The sequence below is a fragment of the Mobula hypostoma genome, chromosome 28 (assembly GCF_963921235.1).
Source record: "Mobula hypostoma chromosome 28, sMobHyp1.1, whole genome shotgun sequence".
NCBI classification, from domain to species: Eukaryota; Metazoa; Chordata; class Chondrichthyes; order Myliobatiformes; family Myliobatidae; genus Mobula; species Mobula hypostoma.
In genome coordinates, this window is record NC_086124.1 from 33,824,792 (window position 1) to 33,844,825 (window position 20,034).

The window sequence follows — 20,034 nt, forward strand, 5'->3', positions numbered from 1 at the left end:
GGCTGAAACGACTAGCACGAGAGGGCACAGTTTTAAGGTGCTTGGAAATAGGTACAGAGGAGATGTCAGGGGTAAGTTTTTTACGCAGAGGGTGGTGAGTGCGTGGAATGGGCTGCCGGCGATGGGAGTGGAGGCGGATACAATAGGGTCTTTTAAGAGACTCCTGGGCAAGTACATGGAGCTCAGAAAAATAGGGGGCTATGGGTAACCCTAGGTAATTTCTAAAGTAAGGACATGTTCGGCACAGCATTGTGGGTCGAGGGGCCTGTATTGTGCTGTGGGTTTTCTATGTTTCTATCTGTCAGGCGTGATTTCCCCTTAAGGCAAACATGGTGAGTTTGACTGATCTTAATGTGTGCTTTTAAGTACCCCAAAAACCTGTTCCTCCAAAATGGACAGCAAAGGTGTCCTGAGGTGCAGGATTGCCCAGCGATGATCTTATTCTGTGCTCGGAGATCTCTGGGCCTGAACACCTGGGCGGATAGTTCTTCCTCCAGCTCTGGAGCTTGTCTCTGGCTTCAACGGCTGAGACTCTGACCGTCAACCGTCAACCCATTCTGCTTTGGACACTTTTAACTTGCACTGGACACTTATAACTTGATTTTAACTGACATGTGGTTGTTGTGTTTTACTATTTGTTGTTATGTTTATTATTTAGTGTTGCGTTTGTTATGTTATGATTGCACTGCTCCTGGGAAACGCTGTCTCATTCTGCCCTGCTGAGCTGATGTACGGTTAGAATGACAATAAAGTTTTTTGAATCTTGAATCTTGAATCTGAGTTGGTTAAAGTTTTGGCAAAACATTGTGGGCCGAAGGGCCGGTACTGTGTTTCATTCCCGGAATCGTCCCCCGAAGGAAACTAAGCTGACTTTGGCCCATTTTATCATCTGCTTCCAAGTACACCAAAAACTCACTCCGAATAATGGTATCCAACGTCTTCCCAATGACTGAAATCAGGCTAAAACCGGTCTGTAATTTCCTGCTCGTTCCTCCTCCTCCCCACACCCCGTTAATGTGGAGGGTTTAAAAGGAGTTGGCAGGGCTAGGGGAACCATGTGACAGTGCTGAGGATGGGCAGGCGGTGTAGAAACAGAGCCAGTGTAGTTGCATTGTCAGGAAGGGCAGACAAATGATAGGGCAAAATTTCAATCAATGCGATCAGTCATAGTCATAGTTTATTGATCCCAGGGCAAATTGGTTTTCGTTACAGTTGCACCACAAATAATAAATAGTAGTATGTAAATTATGCCAGATGGAAATAAGTCCAGGACCAGCCTATTGGCTCAGGGTGTCTGACCCTCCAAGGGAGGAGTTGTAAAGTTTGATGGCCACAGGCAGGAATGACTTCCTATGACGCTCTGTGTTGCATCTTGGTGGAATGAGTCTCTGGCTGAATGTACTCCTGTGCCCACCCAGTACATTATGTAGTGGATGGGAGACATTGTCCAAGATGGCATGCAACTTGGACAGCATCCTCTTTTCAGACACCACCGTCAGAGAGTCCAGTTCCATCCCCACATCATCACTGGCCTTACGAATGAGTTTGTTGATTCTGTTGGCGTCTGCTACCCGCAGCCTGCTGCCCCAGCACACAACAGCAAACATGATCGCACTGGCCACCACAGACTCGTAGAACATCCTCAGCATCGTCCGGCAGATGTTAAAGGACCTCAGGCTCCTCAGGAAATAGAGACGGCTCTGACCCTTCTTGTAGACAGCCTTGACCAGTCCAGTTTATTGTCAATTCGTATCCCCAGGTATTTGTTGAAGTGCAACAGTGCAATAAAATCGAAAATGGTGACAAATAGAGGACTGAATGTGTTCTATTTGAATGCGGAATGAGACCTTGTAACGCAGTTAGAGATTGTCAGACATATGTTGTGGAAGTTGAGGCTGGAGGAACCCACGGCGCTTGTCTGGCTTGTGGGATTGTTTGCCACCTCCCTAATTGTCAAGTATTGCTCTCTGCACGGCACCCACAGCAATTGGCGGTGAGCGCAACCGATTCCCAACAACCCTTTTGTTCTCACACACCTCACAGTCACTCCGTGTCACTTCACAGGTAGGTGTCCATCGCATGTGAATCTCCTCCAGCATCTCATCTGAAGGCAGCACCTCACCCCAACTCACCGTGAAGTTCGGAGTTGTGAGGGGGGGGGGCACTGTATGAGCGCGTACTGCGCTGTTCACTCCGCGTCCCAAAACTTCTTCGCTTCCTTCGAACAGGAAGTCAGACTCCATGGGTAAGAGGATGTGGAAAGCTGTGTAGTGAGTTAAATGAACCTGACGCACTGTATTATCGTGCTACTGGAGGGGTGAGAGTGGTTCGGCACTAACAGATGGAAGACCTTCTCCACATGTGGAAATCCAAATGGAAGGAACGGTGCAAACGGCTACCCTCAGCTCCAGTAGCAAATATCCGATTCTGGTGTGGTCACGGAGCCCCGAACTGCATCCTTCTGATCGTCAAGGATTCCTGACAAATTTTCAATCCCAGATCTCCTTGAATAAAAACTGTCCTGAAATATACTGCAAACAGAACAGAGAAAACTGAAGAGGAGGACCGGCCCTTTGGACCACAATGTTTTGCCAAAACTTTAACCAACTCTAAGGACATTCTAAGATTCTCCCTACGCAACCCTCCATTTTTCTATCATCCATGTGCCTATGTAAGTTTCTTAAATGTCCCTAATGTATCTGCCTCTACCAACACTCTGTCAGCCCTTACCACACACTCACCATTCTCTCTGGAAAAGAAACATGCCATACTCAACAACTCAAACAGATTGCGTGTCAAATTTGAGGGATCTATGGACGTGGATCTCTGGCCTTCCACACTTCTAAGAAACCTGTCATTAGCCCTGCGTTCTGCCTTCACATTTGTCCTTACAACGTGAACCACTTTGCTCTTTTAGAGCACAAGATATATGATCAGAATTAGGCCATTTGTCCCATCGAGTCTTCTCTACCATTTCATCATGGCTGATCCATTTTTCCTCCCAGCACTAATCGCCTCCCTTCAAGCCCTAACTAATCAAGAATCTATCAACCTCTGCCTTACCTATATCTAATCACGTGGCCTCCTCAGCTTTCTGTTGCAACCAGTTCTACAGATTCACCACTATTTGGTGAAAGAAATTCCACCTCTGTACTAAAAGGACATCCCTCTATTCCGAGGCTGTTTCTCTAGTCTTAGATTCCCACACCATAGGAAACATCCTATTCACATCCACTCTTTCAAGGCTTTCACCATTTGATATGTTTCAATGAAGTCCCCCCTCATTCTTCTGGATTCCAGTGGGAAGAGGCACAGAGCCATCAAACACTTCACATACGATAAGCCTTTCAATCCCTGAATCATTTCTGTGCATCTCTTTTCAACACTCTCCAATGTCAGCACATCCTCTCTTAGATAAGAGGCCCAAAACTGCTCACAATACTCCAAGTGACACCTCACCGTTGCTTTATAAAGCGTCAATATTACATTACTGATTTTATATTCCAGTCGTCATAAAATGAATGTCAACATCGGATTTGCCTTTCTCACCAATGACTCAATTGTAATTTAACCTTTAGGTTAACCTTTGGGGACTCCCAAGTCTTTTTGCATCTCAGGTTTTTGAATGACCTCTCTATTTAGAAAATAGTCTACATTTTTATTTCTTCTATCAAAGTGCATGACCATGCACTTCCCAACACTGTATTCCACCTGCTATTTATTTTCTCATTCTCCTAATCTCTCTGTCCTTCTGTTCTCTGCCTACTCAAAAATACATGCCCCACCACACAGGCATAAAGCCATCAATTCTGTCATCCACATCATTGGCATATAACAAAAAAAGTGATCCCATGTAGATCACGCCAAGTCACTGGCACAACCAGAAAAAGGCTCTCTTTATTCACATTCTTTGCGTCCTGCCAAACAGCCAATGCTCTATCCATGTCATCATCTTTTCTGTAATACCATGTGCACTTAACTCGTTAGGCACCTCATGTGTGGCATCTTGTGAAAGGCCTTTTGAAAGTCCAAGTGCACAACATCTACCAAATCTTCTTTGTCTATCCTGCTTGTTATTTCTTCGAAGAATTCCAACAGATTTTTCAGGCAAGATTTTCCCTGAAGGAAACTACGCAGACTACGGCCTATTTTATCATGTGCCTCCAAGAACTCAGAAACCACTGTTTTAGATTATGAGGACACACAGCCCTCTTTTATTGTCATTTAGTAATGCATGCATTAAGAAATGAGACAATATTCCTCCAGTGTGATATCACAGAAACACATGACAATACCATAACTTGATGGAGAGCAGACCATGGGCACGGTAAAAAAAAAAGTCTCAAAGTCCCGATTGACTCCCAAGTCCCCAAAAGCAGGTGGCAAAAGGGAGAAACTCCCTGCCATAAACCTCCAGGCACTGACAACTGCCGATGCATTGGAAGCACCCGACAACAGCCAACACTGAGTCCGTCCGTCCGAAAACTTCAAGCCTCCGAACAGCCCCTCTGATACAACTTCCTGAGCACCATCCTCTGCCAAGCGCCTTCGACCTCACCCCGGCCGCCAGAATAAGCAAAGCCGAGGATTCGGGGCCTTCCCCTCCGGAGACTCTGGACCACACAATAGCAGTGGCAGTGAAGCGGGCATTTCAGAAGTTTCTCCAGATGTTCCTCCGTACTCTCACGTCTGTCTCCATCAAATCAGACTTGTGCACGGTACCCTACTTGACAGATAACAGATATCATTCACCGGAGTGGCCACGCGCGCTGCGTCGTGGCGCCATCTTCTCCTCCTCCTCTTTGTGTATACTAAGAATCTTCCCCAACAGTGAGACCCGGTGTTATCCCTATTACATTCCTTGAACAAACCTACAACGTTTGTCACCCTCTAATCCCCTGGTACTACTGAAGAAGGCAATAGGAATGCAAAGTTCATCACCAAAAGTGCAGAACTATCTTCCCATAAAAAGCTGGGGCATATCTCCTCTGGGACAAGGGACTTATCCATTCTGATGATTTTGAAAAGTTCCAGCTAATCCTTCTTCTCTATCCCACTGTAACCTTAGACAACCCTCACTTTCACCACACACCGTTTTGGTGTTGTCCACAACCTCACTAATTGTTTGACCTACGTTCTCCTCCAAATCATTAACACACGTGACTCCTGGTCTGCAGCTGGACATTGGGCACCATTTTCAGACAGGTCCAGTTGGTGCAGCTCACAGCCTCTATTGTCATCACCTCGACAGCAGCTTAGTAAAGCGACAGAAAGAGATGATGGTAGAGCTCAGCTCAAACAAAACAGACAAGCAAAACAAAGAGCAGGTAAAATGTCCAACTGCAGGAGATACGGCAAATCTCCATCCGATGTCAATGAGCTCTATCCCAGTGAACATAGCGAACATAGTCGGTCATTATAAAAGCCAGTGTCACTCGAATCCAGTCCTACAGCAGATCAAAAGAGCACGATTCATACAAAGCGCAAGCTTTCCTTGGGGCTCTAGATTTAAATAGACAAGGCTGCAGTACTACGGTTCAGTTCACCATACTGATAGGTCCCTCATCAATCATGGGACCACTTCGTCAAGCACCTCTGCGCCATTCTCCACAAGCAGGAATTCCCGGTGCTCAAACATTTTAATTCACCATTAGCCTCCTCTTGAGCCAAGATGTGGCACCTTCAGAGTGCACGGGCAACACCTTATATTCCATTTGGGTAGCCTCCAAACTGATGGCATGAATATTGATTTCCCCTTCCAGTAAAGAAATCCCAAATCCGCCCCCCCCACCACTGCCTCTATTCCCCACTCTGAGGGTTTAGCTCTCAGCAGCCCATTACTTTCCCCAGGGTCACCTCCTGCGATGGTCCACTCTCCTCTCCGATCAGATTCTTTCCTCACCAGCCCTTGACCCGCCTTCACTTAGCACCTTCCAGCTAGCCTCTTTCCCTTCCTCCCACTTTTTCATTCTGGCATCTTCCCCCCTTGCTTCTCAATCCTCAAGATGCTGCCTGAGGGGCTGAGCTCCTGCAGTATTTTGTGTGAGTTGTTTTGGACTTCCAGCATCTGCAGACTGCATCGTATCAGGTGCAGAATTCACCGTCCCTGACCAGGCGACCAAACGCGCATGCGTAAGGGCAACAGGCTGGTTCGGAAACTCGCGCATGCGCTCAGAGGACAAAAGGCTCGGCGATCGACAGCAGGTAGGACCGGGCTCCAGGTTGGGTTTGGGCTCTCACTGGCGCCGGTGGCCGAACTGCGACCGGAGGAGAGTTATTGTGAGCTCTAGGCACACCGTGGCTCCGCATTGCGTGCCAGTTCCAGCCCTTTCCCTCTCTCTGAGCCCCAGAGTCCGTAGCCGTGCCCCGCTGATCGCCGACTGAGCTGGCGCCATCGCCGTGGCGCATGCGCATCGCTGGTACCGCGGCGGATAGACGGGGCTCTCTTTCGTGGGGATCACTGGGTAAAAAGGCAGCCATTGCTGACACTTTATATACCAGTTCATTGTACGTGTTTGAAAGGGCAGGGGGCGGGAATGAGAGCAGATGGATCTTCCAGCTGCTTCAGAGCTCCAGCTATCCAAGTCCAAGGGTTAAGAACTTGGAACAAAAATATAGCTCCTAGTTAATCTCGGATGAAGAGTTTACTTTCCAATCAATGAAAATGTCAATTAGTACTGCATGTGAGAAAAGAACAAAACCATTCATCTGGTTTAGTTCTTGACAAAATCACCTTTGTTCTAAATACTCATGTGTTCTGCCCGTGAGAACCATAACACACAAGAGCAGAATTAGGCCATTTAGTCCATCAAGTCTGTTCCGCCATTCCATCATCAGTGATCCTGGATCCCACTCAGCCTCATACAGCTGCCATCTCACCATATCATTTGATGCCCTGACCGTTCAGGAAACTATCAAATTCTGACTTTGGTACATAGAGCTTAGAAAAATAGAGGGCTATGGGTAACCTTAGGTAATTTCTGAAGTACATGTTCGGCACAGCATTGTGGGCCGAATGGCCTGTATTGCGCTGTAGGTTTTCTATCTTTCTAAATATATTCACAGACTTGGCCTCCATTGCCACATAGGCAGAGCATTCCACAGATACAGTACTCTATGCCTAAAAAAAAATCCTCCTTACCTTTGTTCTAAAAGGTCACCCCTCAGTTTTGAGGCTGTGCCCTCTAGTTCTGAATATCCCCACTAGAGGAAACATCCTCTGCACATCCACCCTATCTGGTCCTTTCAAAATTTGGTAGGTTTCACTGAGATCCCCATACATCCTTCTTAATTCCAGTGAGTACAGGCCCAAAACTGCCAAACGCTCCATGTATGTTAACCCTTTCATGCCCAGAATCAACCTCGTGAACCTCCTCTGGACTCTCTCCAATGACATCACATCTTTTCTGAGATATGGGACCCAAAACTGTCGACAGTACTCCAAGTGCGGCCTGACTGGTGTCTTATAAAGGCTCAGTGTTATCTCCTTGCTTTAATATTCTATTCCCCTTGAAATAAATGCCAACATTGAATTTGCCTCCTTTACCACAGACTCAACCTGTAAATTAACCTTCTGGGAGTCTTGCACGAGGACTCCTTAGACCCCCTGCACCTTTGTAGTTTAAACTTTCTCCCCATTTAGATAATAGTCTGCACTATTGTTCCTTTTACCAAAATGCATTATAACATATTTCCCAACACTGTTCCATCTTGTAATGTTTTGCCCATTCTTCCAATTTGTCTAAATCCTGCTGCAATCACATTGCTTCCTTAGCACTACCTATCTTTGCATCATCTGCAAACTTCGCCACAAAGTCATCAATTCCATTTTCTAAATCATTGACAAACAATGTGAAATGTTGCGGGCCCAATACTGACCCCTGAGGAACACCGCTAGTCACCGGCAGCCAACCAGAAAAGGTCTCTTTTATTCCCAGTTGCTGCCTCCTGCCTGCCAGCCATTCCTCTATCCATGCCTGTTTCTTTTCTGTAACACCATAGAATTTTAGCCTCATGTGTGGCACTTATCAAATGCTTTCTGAAAATCCAAGTCAATGACCTCCACTGCATCTCCTTTTTCCAGTCAGCTTCTTACTTGCTCAAAGAACTCTAATGGATTTGTCAGGCAACATTTCCCTTTACAGAAATCATGCTAACTTTGTCATTAGTCTCCAAGTACCCCAAAACCTCACTCTAATTGGCCTATAATTTCCTTTCTTTTGACTTCCTCCCTTAAAGAGTGGAGTGACATTTGCAATCTTTCAGTCTTCTGGGACCATGCCAGAATCAAGTGATTCTTGACAGATCATGACCAATGCATCCATTATCTCTTCAGCAACCTCTCTCAGGACTCTGGGATGGAGTCCACCTGGCCCAGATGACTAAGACTTTTGAGTTTGCCCGGCATTTTTTCCTTTGTAACAGCAATGACACTCACAGACCTCTGGCACACTTTGTCTTCCACAGTAAAGATTTAATAAGTTCGGTCTGCCTTAGCAGTGAGCTGTGCATTGGTGCAGTTGCTGGACTGGCCGCAGACCGTGTCGCTGCCTGTAACAGGAAGGCATCAAAGACACTGGAGTCGGTGTACAAAGGGGGTGTGCTGTGTAATGGGGGTGGGGGTTAACTGTCTTGATGTTCTTGTGTTCACAAAACTGATTAATTCACACTGACACAATTGCAATTCTAAGCTATATTGACTGTTCTGTTGTATACCTGACAGTACATACTATAGTCGACCTCCTGTAATCCGGTTCCTTCGATAACCCGGCACTGATTTCAAATTTTCTGCGCAACTGTAATTTCAAATTTCCCGGGCCACCGTACCATTCTGCTGCGCGTTGTTTTGGTTGCACTAGATCTGTTCACATGTTGGCGCACTCTCGTAAGCACAGACAGGCAGTTCCTGCTTGTTTTCCCGCATCTATTAATATCATCGGCTCCTTTTAGCCCCAGTGAGTAAAGGAAATGCACCTCGTGCTGTGAAGCGGAAACACTGCACGTTATCCATTAAAGATAAGGTTGAACTCTTGAAAAAACTGGACAGTGGTGTGTCGGTGAAAAGCTTGTGCGAGTGTTACAACATTGCCTCTTCCACAGTGTACGATATAAAGAAACAGAAAGAAAAACTGCTACATTTTTTTGCTGATAGTGGCTCAAAGAAACAGATGTGTGTAAGAAAAACAGTGAAAGACGGAAGAAGTTCGGAACTAGATAAAGTGCTGATAACGTGGTTTAACCTTCGTGTAAGTGAAGGTGTTGAACTATCTGGAGATATGGTGAAGGAACAAGCAAAAGCGCTTCATAAGGAACTAGGGCTAGGTTATGAGTGTGGCTGTAGTGAAGGCTGGTTTCACCATTTCAGGCAGCGTTATGGCTTACAGTTTCGTGCAGTGACTGGTGAAAAACGTTCAGCAGAGAAGGAAACAGCAGCAGAGTTTGTTGACGAGTTCACCAAGTTAGTTTCCGATGAAACAGAGCTAACTAATCCTGCTGCCAAGGATCTTGCATCAAGGTTCAGTGATGACAATGTTGAGGAATGGATGAATATCGACGAGGATGAGCCTACTGTTCATCATTATACTGACTCGGAAATTGTGCAGATGGTTGTACATCCAGAGAAGGAAGATATTGGAGGAGTAAGCAGTGATGAAGATGAGGAATTTGTCGCAGACTTTCTATTGACAGGTGAATTGCTGAAAGGATTAGAGCAACTATGTTTTATAACTGAGCAAGAAATAATGAGTGTTTATATGCTGCAGGATAAGCTAATCAGAGAGAGAGACCAAAATATATGAAACAGCTTACCTTGGAAGATAGGTTCAAAAAAATTGCTAGAAAAAGTGCAATAGGGGAGCGAACACTTCAAAACGCAGTCATCAACTTCTGCTCAGCCAGATGCGCTGCCTCCAACATCAGCAGTTTGTGAAGAAACTGTTGTGCCAGTTTCAGCACCAGTTCCTGATGCTTCACTCATTTTTCAAGATGAAAATGTTGATGATCCTGACAACCCCACGCTTGCAGACATGTAACTTTGCCTGAAGGTGTATTAAACGTCTCACTTTAGAAGCGGAAGTGCTCAACTTTTCTGTACAAGTTAATCCCTGTACATTTACCTGTACCCTTTATTTTATCTGTGCCTGTGCAGTATACTACTTCATTAAAATTTCACTTACTACTCATTAATATTTCTGTTTCATTATTATCTAACTTGTATTGATTTACATGATATTTTTAAAGTATGATGAGGCGGTTAGCTATTGCTTCATGTGATCCTTCTGTAATTCGGCATTTTCACTAATCCGGCACTCCTCAGGTCCCAATGGTGCCGGATTAGTGAAGGTCGACCTGTGTTACAAATTACTATAATTTGCACACTGCACATTCAGACGGAGACATCATGTAAAGATTGTGACTCTGCGTGTAAGTGATAAAGGCAATTCCATTCAACAGAGTTAACAGTGGAACCATGCTCACTGACAGTGTAACTTGCCAGATGAACCCTCATGAGTGCTAACTGACAGTGGCACAAGTACAGAATGGATCACTCATTCCCGTCTTAAAATCAGGAGAAGAAAATAAAGTTTTTCGACCGCAAGGTTCCGCTTTAGGGATAATTTGTGGGTGGATCGTCATCAGTTCAGGATAGGTAGAGACTTACAGGATGCTATATAAGACCAGAAAGCACAGGAGGGCCATTTAGCCCAACGAATCCGCTCCAGCATTAAATCGTGATTGGTCCTTTTTTCCTCTCCTCAACCCCATTCCCCAGCCTTCTCCCTGTAACCTTTGATGACGTGTCCAATCAAGGACCTAATGACCAGTTTTCCACAGCAGTCTGTGGTAATAAATTCCACAAATTCAGCGCCCTCTGGCTAAAGAGCGCATGGTGCATAGAGTTATCAAACCAGCACAGGCAATTTAGGTTGATATTTTTAGGTTTCTGGATATTTTTCATAAATATATGTGAACCAGAATAGTCTTACTGTAAACTCTTCCTTCTTGTAGATCTCACTGGGTCTGTAGCGCCAATTGGTCAACAATCATCCGCTTCTGACACCATCACAAACAGGAGGAAATGGGCAGATGCTGGAAATCGGAGCAACACACAGAAAATGCTGGAGGAACTCAGCAGGGCAGGCAGCGTCTGTGCAAAAGAGTACAGTTGAAATTTTGGGCCAAGACCCTTCAGCAGGGCTGGAGGGAAAAAAAGATGAAGAGGAGATTGAAAAGGCAGGGTGAGGGGAGGGGGGAACACCAGGTGATCATTGAAACTGGGAGGGGGGAGGGATGAAATAAGGAGCTGGGAAGTTGATGAAAGAGAAACAGGGCTGGAGAAGGGGGAATGGGATAGGAGAGGACAGAAAGCCTTGGAGGAAAGAAAAAGGAGAGGAGCACCAGAGGGAGGCGATGGGCAGGCAAGAAGATAAGGTGAGAGAGGGAAGAGGGAATGGTGAAGGGGGGCCATTACCAGAAGTTCGAGAAATCAGGTTGGAGGCTACCCAGGTGGAATGTAAGGTGTTCCTTCAATCTCAGTGTGGCCTCATCACAACAGTAGAGGAGGCCATGAATAGACATATCAGAATAGGAATGGGAAGTGGAATTAGAATGGGTGGCCACTGGGAGATCCCGATTATTCCGGTGGATGGAGCGTAGGTGCTCTGCGAAACAGTCTCCCAATCTACGTCAGGTCTCACTGATATAAAGGAGGCCACACCGGGAGCATCAGACACAATATTTGACCCCAACAGACACACAGGTGAAGTGTCGCCTCCCCTGGAAGGCCTGCCCATCGCCTCCCTCTGGTACTTCTCCCCTTTTCCTTCTTTCATGGCCGCCTGTCTTCTATTAGATTCCCCCTTCTCCAGTCCTGTATCTCTTTTACCAACTTCCCAGCTCTTTACCTCATCCCTCTCCCTCCCCGTTCCACCTATCATCTTGTGTTTTTCACTCCCCTCCCCCCAACTTTTAAATCTACTCTTCATCTTTTTCTTTCTCCACTCCTGCTGAAGGGTCTCGTCGCAAAACATGGACGGTACTTTTTTCCACAGATGCTGCCTGGTGTGCCGAGTTCTGCCAGCATTTTGTGTGTGTCGCTTCTGAAGCCATGTTGTGTTTGTTACTGAGGGAGGGTGCAGAGCAGCATGTGGGATGCTCCACTGACCCTTACAGATAATCACGCTGGTGCAGTATGTGAATTCTTTTGCTGGATGGGTGCCTAACCGAGTGGAATAGAAATAACACTATTAACAACAACTTACATCTCCCCTTCTTGAAAGAAAAAGAAAAACTGGGTGTATACTTCTTGTCTATAGAGACTAAAATTATTTCATCTGGAATGCTGGCCTTCACCCATTGATGTCTTCTGTAAATAATTTTTCAGGTTCCAAGGACCAAGCATTTGTGAATGGGAATCACAAAAAAACGACACATCAGTTTGCCTGTCTCTGACTGGATATTTAAGGAATGATCAGATATTTCCATCGTGACACCAGTATATCAGTTGCTGATCCTTGGAGATGACAAATGATCTCATCCCAGCTGGAAACGTGCTTTGTGTCTGAAATTTTCTGTTATAATTCAGTGAAATCTACTGGAACCAGGGTCTCAGTTCAGTGTGGATTGGGATTTTTTCATTCAGCCGAACCGCAGACACATTAGTGATTTCACAGTGGGGAGAGGCATTAGGGTATGGGACAGTACGCGACTCTGTGTACGGGACAGGATCTACTCAGTCATCCAGCCTGAAGATACATCAGGAAACTCACAGCAGCAGGAGGCCGTTCACGTGTTCTGTGTGGGAACAGACTCACTCACCCACTCAGCCCACCCAAAGAAGCACCAATGAGTCAGTCAGTTCTCACTGGGGAGACACCGTTCAGTTGCTCAGACTGTGGGAAGAGGTTTACTCAGTCATCTGAACTGAACGTACATCAGCGAATTCACACCGGGAAGAGACCGTTCACTTGCTCAGACTGTGGGAAAGGATTCAGTCAGTCATCCAACCTACTGGCACACCAGTCAGTTCACACTGGGGAGTGGCCATTCACCTGCTCAAAATGTGGGAAGGGATTCACTCAGTCATCCAAACTACAAGCACACCAGAGAATTCACACGGGAGAGAGACCATTCACTTGCTTAGAATGTGGGAAGGGATTCACTCGATCATCTGACCTACTGGCACACCAGCGAGTTCACACTGGGGAGAGGCCGTTCACATGCTCAGACTGTGGGAAGGGATTCACTCGATCATCTGACCTGCTGGCGCACCAGCGAGTTCACACTGGGGAGAGACCATTCACATGCTCAGACTGTGGGAAGGGATTCACTCAGTCATGCAACTTACAGACACACCAGCGAGTTCACACTGGGGAGAGACCGTTCATCTGCTCAGTTTGTGGGAAGGGATTCACTCAGTCATCCAAACTACTGGCACACCAGCGAGTTCACACTGGGGAGAGGCCGTTCACCTGCTCAGACTGTGGGAAGGGATTCAGTCGATCATCTGACCTGGTGGCGCACCAGCGAGTTCACACTGGGGAGAGACCATTCACTTGCTCAGACTGTGGGAAGGGATTCAATCACTCATCAAATCTACAGAAACACCAGCGAGTTCACACTGGGGAGAGACCATTTACTTGCTCAGACTGTGGGAAGGGATTCACTCGATCGTCAAACCTGCTGGCACACCAAAAAGCCCACACTGGGGAGAGGCCATTCACCTGCTCTGTATGTGGGAAGGGATTCACTCGGTCATCTAACCTACAGACACACCAGTCAGTTCACACTGGGGAGAGGCCATTCACCTGCTCAAATTGTGGGAAGGGATTCACTCACTCATCCAAACTACAAGCACACCAGCGTGTTCACACAGGAGAGAGACCGTTCCACTGTTCTGTGTGTGGGAAGGGATTTACTCGGTCATCCCACCTTGTGGCACACTACAGAGTTCACATTGCCAAAGAAGTTTAAACAAGATGCATGCGGGATATTTAACCTTTACAGATGTAGAATGCAGAATTAAGTCAAAAGTGACTGTTTTTGCTAAACTCTGTAATTATTGCTGTTCTTATAAAACCCAGTTCTGCACGCTGGTCACTGGGCATATGAGAAGTTTCTTCTGATATTCACCTTTAATGGGACTGGAGTTTACTCTTCTGAATCTGTTACAAATAAATCAGTTTTATTTTAGACTCTGTCTCAGGTATTTACTGAACCTACAACACAGCCAATGTACAGTCGGGAGTCACCTCAGTTCAGCTGGTCCCTGCCAGTGAATTTGTTCAACGATAGTTCTTTTATAGACAGTTATTTTATTAGCCTGACTTATGTGGTTGAAAGGATGTTGGAGTCAATTGTTAAGTATAAGGCTATGGAGTACTTGGTGACACAGGACAAGATAGGACAAAGTCAGCATAGTTTCCTTAAGGGGAAATCTGACAAACCTGTTGGAATGTTTTGAGGAGATTACAAGTAGGATAGATAAAGGGGATGCAGTGGATGATGTATATTTGGACTTTCAGAAGGCCTTTGACAAGGTGCCACACATGAGGCGAGGTTGCTTACCAAGTAAAGACCCCGTGGTATTGCAGGAAAGTTACTTACAATGGTTAGAGCATTGGCTGGTTAGTAGGAGGCAGTGAGTGGGAATAAAAGGATCCTATTCTGGTTGGCTGTCAGTGACTAGTGGTGTTCCGCAGGGGTCGGTGTTGGGACTGCGTGCTTCTTATGCTGTATATCAGTGATTCAGATGATAGAATAGATGGCTTTGTTGCCAAGTTTGCAGATGATATGAAGATTAGTGGAGGGGCAGGTAGTGTTGAGGAAACAGGATGCAGAAGGACTTAGACAGATTAGGAGAAGGGCAAGAAAGTGCAAATGAAATACAGTGTTGTCATGCACTTTGGTAGTAGAAATAAATGTATGGACTATTTTTGAAACAGAAAATCCAAAAATCTGAGATGCCAAGGGACTTGTGCAGAACACCCAAAATGTTAACTTGCAGGTAGAGTTGGTGGTGAGAAAGGTAAATACAATGTTAGCATTCATTTCGAGAGGTGTAGGATACAAGAGCAGGGCTGTGATGCTGAGGCTTTATAATGAACTGGGGAGGCCTCACCTTGAGTATTGTGAACAGTTTTGGGTTCCTCATCAACAAAAAGATGTGCTGGCATTGGAGGGGGTTCAGAGGACATTCACAAGGATGATTCTGGAATGGAAGGGTTATCATACGAGGAACGTTTGATGGCTCTGGGTCTGTACTCCCTGGAATTTAGAAGGATGAGGGGGAATCTCATTGAAACCTTTCAAATGTTGAAAAGCCTAGACAGGGTAGATGTGAAAAGGATATGTCCCATGGTGGGGAAGTATCGGACAAGGGGGCACAGCCTCAGCATAGAGGTGTGTCCATTCAACACAGAATGTGGAAAGATTTCTTTAGCCAAATGGTGGTGAATTTGTGGAATTTGTTACCACAGGCAGCTATGGAGGCCAGTTTGTGAGTGTATTTAAAGCAGAACTTGCTATTATCTTGATTCGACATGGAATTAAAGTTACAGGGAGAAGGCCAGGGAATAAGGCTGGGGGGGGGGGGTGGTAGTAAAGGATGACTGAATGGCAAAGCAGACTCGATGGGCCAAATGGCCTAATTCTGCTCCTATGTCTTATGGTCTTAAATCCATCCCTGTGTTCACTTCTCACTCTTCCTATGGTGATGGGTTGCAATCACCACTCTATAGGTGAAGAGTTTTGTCTTGAACTTCCTGCATGACTTTCTACAGGCTGAAGAAGATGATGAGCTGACTGGGGTTATGTCTGACATGATCTTTGTCTGTCAAATCTCTGGGTGGAGAAAGAATGACATCGGTAGTTAACCTCATTATTTCCTGCTCGTTTCAATGTTGTAGGTCATTTTAACTGCTTGCAGCTGGATTGTTAGAATACACCACTGTCCTCTAAAGTCTGAAAGCAGAATGGGGAACCATTAGTTGGATGTACAGTGGAGCATGGTTGGAACCAGAGACTTTGGGGCTCTGGTCAGTGGTAAAGCATATGACAAGGAGCAGAGAAACAGAGCCGGAGGGTGGCGGGGGGGGGGGTGTATGTGCAGGCGTGGTAATGAATGACAGGATGGCAACATTTGGAAGCTGATTGGCAGTAAAATTCAGATAATTTTGACTTGACACACACAATGCCTGTTGAGTATATTGCTTGTGGGAGCTTGCTGTTCAACTGGCTTCTGAGTTGTCATAAAAATATTGATTGGATTGGTGCCATTTGGCAGAGGGAAAGGAATGTTTAAAATTATTTCAGTGGCATTGTTCTTACCCAGAAGCCGTTGAGCTTCAGAATGTACATGCGTTCAGTGGACAGAAGTTACGTAATGAGTGCACTGGACCTCCCATACACAGCTGAAATCCTGCTGTCTAAACCTGAGGATTTGGAACTGGAATGAAAAAGTTTCTGCAAGTTCATCTTGCACGAAAACGTATACTGTATCTTTCACATATTACCGATTTTCTACCAGTTGAAGTGAATATTGAGATCAGGTTGGAAGGCCAAAATCAGCTGACGTCTAGATCTTGGTAATCAATGGGAATAGTTGAGACTGAGGCCTAAAAGGAAGAGCTGTGTCCAACTTCCAGTGCATTAAAATGTCAATTATAGCCGCAAGGGTTAAACAAACTTGGCACTTTTGGTTCTTTAGCAGATCACATTTGTTGAACGTCATCTGGTTCTGGATCCTTCTGCCAAGTAAGACCATTGTTTCTTAGAGTCATAGAAAAATACAGCACAGAAACAGACCCTTTGGTCCATTTAGTCAGTGCTGAACATTTAACTTGCCTAGTCTTATTAATCCACACTGGCCCTCCATGTCCCTGCCATTCATGTACCTACTCAAACTTCCCTTAACCGCTGAAATGAAGCTCACATGCACCACTTGCATTGGCAGCATGTCCCATGCTCTCACCACCAGAACTGTTCAGCTATAGTAATGGACAGAGACATGCTGAGGGAAATCACAGACAGATGATGGGCAGGATTTTCCCTTTGTGATACAGACAGGTAGAGTCCAGATGCCTGAACCGTGATCAGATCGAAGTTGAAGATTTGTTCTCTTAACTTGTGTGGAGTCTTATTGTCACCGTATGATGTCACAGGTCACCTTGGAGACTAAAACTATCTCATCTGAAATGCTGTTATTCACCCATTATTAAGTTCTATAAACCTTTGAACAGGGTAGAAAAGGAAAAGGATTTGTGTCCAGCAATCTCAAACACAACACCTTATCAGTTCTGCTTTGACTGTCAGTTCACCAGTACCATCCATCCATCTTTGAATGTGGAGGTGCTCGATAGCATCTGGATAGTACCATACCAGTCACTGCTACATGTGTCCGTATACGGGTAACACTTGCATGAAACAACATGAAAATAAACCTTGTAAGTTGTTTTCAAGTTACTGAAGAAGTGAACAGATATTCCTTTGTAATACCAGTATATCAGTTTTAAGTCCTTGCGGGGGGAGGTGTTGGAAAGGCATATCACATCACAGCTCAAGACGTCTGAAATGAAGTTTTCTGTTTTAATTTCTCTTTGAAAATCCCTTTGGATCCGGACACTCCAGCATATCCTCACTCGAGATCAGGTGCTCAACAACTTGTATGGGAGGGATTCACTACATTATCTGACCTGAAGGTGTACTAAGGAGCTCATAGCAAGGAAAAATCACTCCCCCATTCTGAGTGTGGGAAGAGATTCAGTCAACTATCCAGCCTGTGGACACACCAGCGAGTTAACAGTAGGGAAAGGTCATTCATCTGCTGTGTGTGTTGGAAGGGATTCACTTACTCATCCAACCTACTGTTAGAAACCACTGCAACACACATCAAAGTTGCTGGTGAACGCAGCAGGCCAGGCAGCATCTCTAGGAAGAGGTACAGTCGACGTACAACATCCTAGAGATGCTGCCTGGCCTGCTGCGTTTGAAACGTCGACTGTACCTCTTCCTAGAGATGCTGCCTGACCTGCTGCGTTCACCAGCAACTTTGATGTGTGTTGCTTGAATTTCCAGCATCTGCAGAATTCCTGTTGTTTGCGTTAGAAACCACTGATTCTTTTACTAATACTTTTAGCAAACTCATGCATTTTTCACACACACTGGCAGAAAGCAGTAGAGCAGCTAAACTAACAGTTTTTCTTTGGCTGAGGAATAGCTCATTACCCACATGATGTAATTGTTTTAATTATGTAATCTATTAACCAGTTCATTCCTGCCTATAGAATTGTCCTTAGCTTATTATGGGATAGATTTTTTCAGAAGTATCATGTTTATTCCTTTGTCTTCATATACATACGCTTAGCATCGATTCTCGGCTCGTTATTTAGTCTCTATATTTGTTTGTTTGTTTGTACCATACAATAAATGATTGTTGGAATTAAGACCATAAACAATAGGAGCAGATTGATGCCATTTGGTCCATTGAGTCTGCTCTGCCATTTCATCATGGCTGAATTAAGACTGGTCATCATTCCTGACTTCTGGATGAACCCTAAGGATCAGGTAATAAACAGAGATCCACCACCCTGAACTATCAGGATTTTGAAGCAAAGGGGGTAATTTCACTCAACTTCACTAACCCCGTTATTGAATAGTTCCCAGAACCAATGATCTCAGAGTTCCAACACCCTGAGCGATTCGGCTTTTGAAGCAAAGAAGATAACTTCATGAACCCCATCACTGCCCGGTTCCCAGAACCAATGATCTCAAAGCTCCAACACCCTGAGCCACCCGGCTTTTGAAGCAAAGAAGATAACTTCACGAACCCCATCACTGCCGGTTCCCAGAGCCAATGATCTCAGAGATCCAACACCCTGAGCCACCCGGCTTTTGAAGCAAAGAAGATAACTTCACAAACCCCATCACTGCCCGGTTCCCAGAGCCAATGATCTCAGAGATCCAACACCCTGAGCCACCCGGCTTTTGAACCAAAGAAGATAACTTCACAAACCCCATCACTGCCCGGTTCCCAGAAGACGCTGGTGGGAGTTGTGTACAGGCCACCTAACAGTAGTAGTGAGGTCGGAGATGGTATTAAACAGGAAATTAGAAATGTGTGCAATAAAGGAACAGCAGTTACAATGGGTGACTTCAATCTACATGTAGACTGGGTGAACCAAATTGGTAAAGGTGCTGAGGAAGAGGATTTCTTGGAATGTATGCGGGATGGTTTTTTGAACCAACATGTCGAGGAACCAACTAGAGAGCAGGCTATTCTGGACTGGGTTTTGAGCAATGAGGAAGGGTTAATTAGCGATCTTGTCGTGAGAGGCCCCTTGGGTAAGAGTGACCATAATATGGTGGAATTCTTCATTAATATGGAGAGTGACATAGTTAATTCAGAAACAAAGGTTCTGAACTTAAACTCATCCCAGTTTGGCAAAAGAATAAATCAAGGAAGGTAATGCACCCGTGGCTGGCAAGAGAAATTAGGGATAGTATCAATTCCAAAGAAGTAGCATACAAATTAGCCAGAGAAAGTGGCTCACCTGAGGACTGGGAGAAATTCAGAGTTCAGCAGAGGAGGACAAAGGGCTTAATTAGGAAGGGGAAAAAAGATTATGAGAGAAAACTGGCAGAGAACATAAAAACGGACTGTAAAAGCTTTTATAGATATGTAAAAAGGAAAAGACTGGTAAAGACAAATGTAGGTCCCCTGCAGACAGAAACAGGTGAATTGATTATGGGGAGCAAGGACATGGCAGACCAATTGAATAATTACTTTGGTTCTGTCTTCACTAAGGAGGACATAAATAATCTTCCAGAAATAGTAAGGGACAGAGGGTCCAGTGAGATGGAGGAACTGAGTGAAATACATGTTAGTAGGGAAGTGGTGTTAGGTAAATTGAAGGGATTGAAGGCAGATAAATCCCCAGGGCCAGATGGTCTGCATCCTAGAGTGCTTAAGGAAGTAGCCCAAGAAATAGTGGATGCATTAGTGATAATTTTTCAAAACTCGTTAGATTCTGGACTAGT

General features: G+C 45.2%; 1 protein-coding gene across 2 annotated transcripts; it reads left to right on the top strand.

Moving 5' to 3' along the window:
- The first annotated feature begins 6,174 nt into the window (after positions 1 to 6,174).
- LOC134338910 (zinc finger protein 239-like) lies at positions 6,175 to 14,152 on the top strand. Of its 2 annotated transcripts, none has more exons than XM_063035091.1 (2): positions 6,175 to 6,204; positions 12,383 to 14,152. In XM_063035091.1, exon 2 carries the CDS (start codon positions 12,844 to 12,846, stop codon positions 13,969 to 13,971), a length of 1,128 nt encoding a protein of 375 aa, XP_062891161.1. In that variant the 5' UTR covers positions 6,175 to 6,204; positions 12,383 to 12,843; the 3' UTR covers positions 13,972 to 14,152. The 2 variants fall into 2 exon arrangements, with proteins under 2 accessions (XP_062891161.1, XP_062891162.1); XM_063035092.1 differs by lacking the exon at positions 6,175 to 6,204 and adding an exon at positions 6,228 to 6,464.
- The last annotated feature ends 5,882 nt before the right edge of the window (positions 14,153 to 20,034 follow it).

Bases quoted from the DNA above. Each gene is read 5' to 3' on its own strand.
- LOC134338910 (XM_063035091.1), top strand. From the start codon at position 12,844: ATGAGTCAGTCAGTTCTCACTGGGGAGACACCGTTCAGTTGCTCAGAC.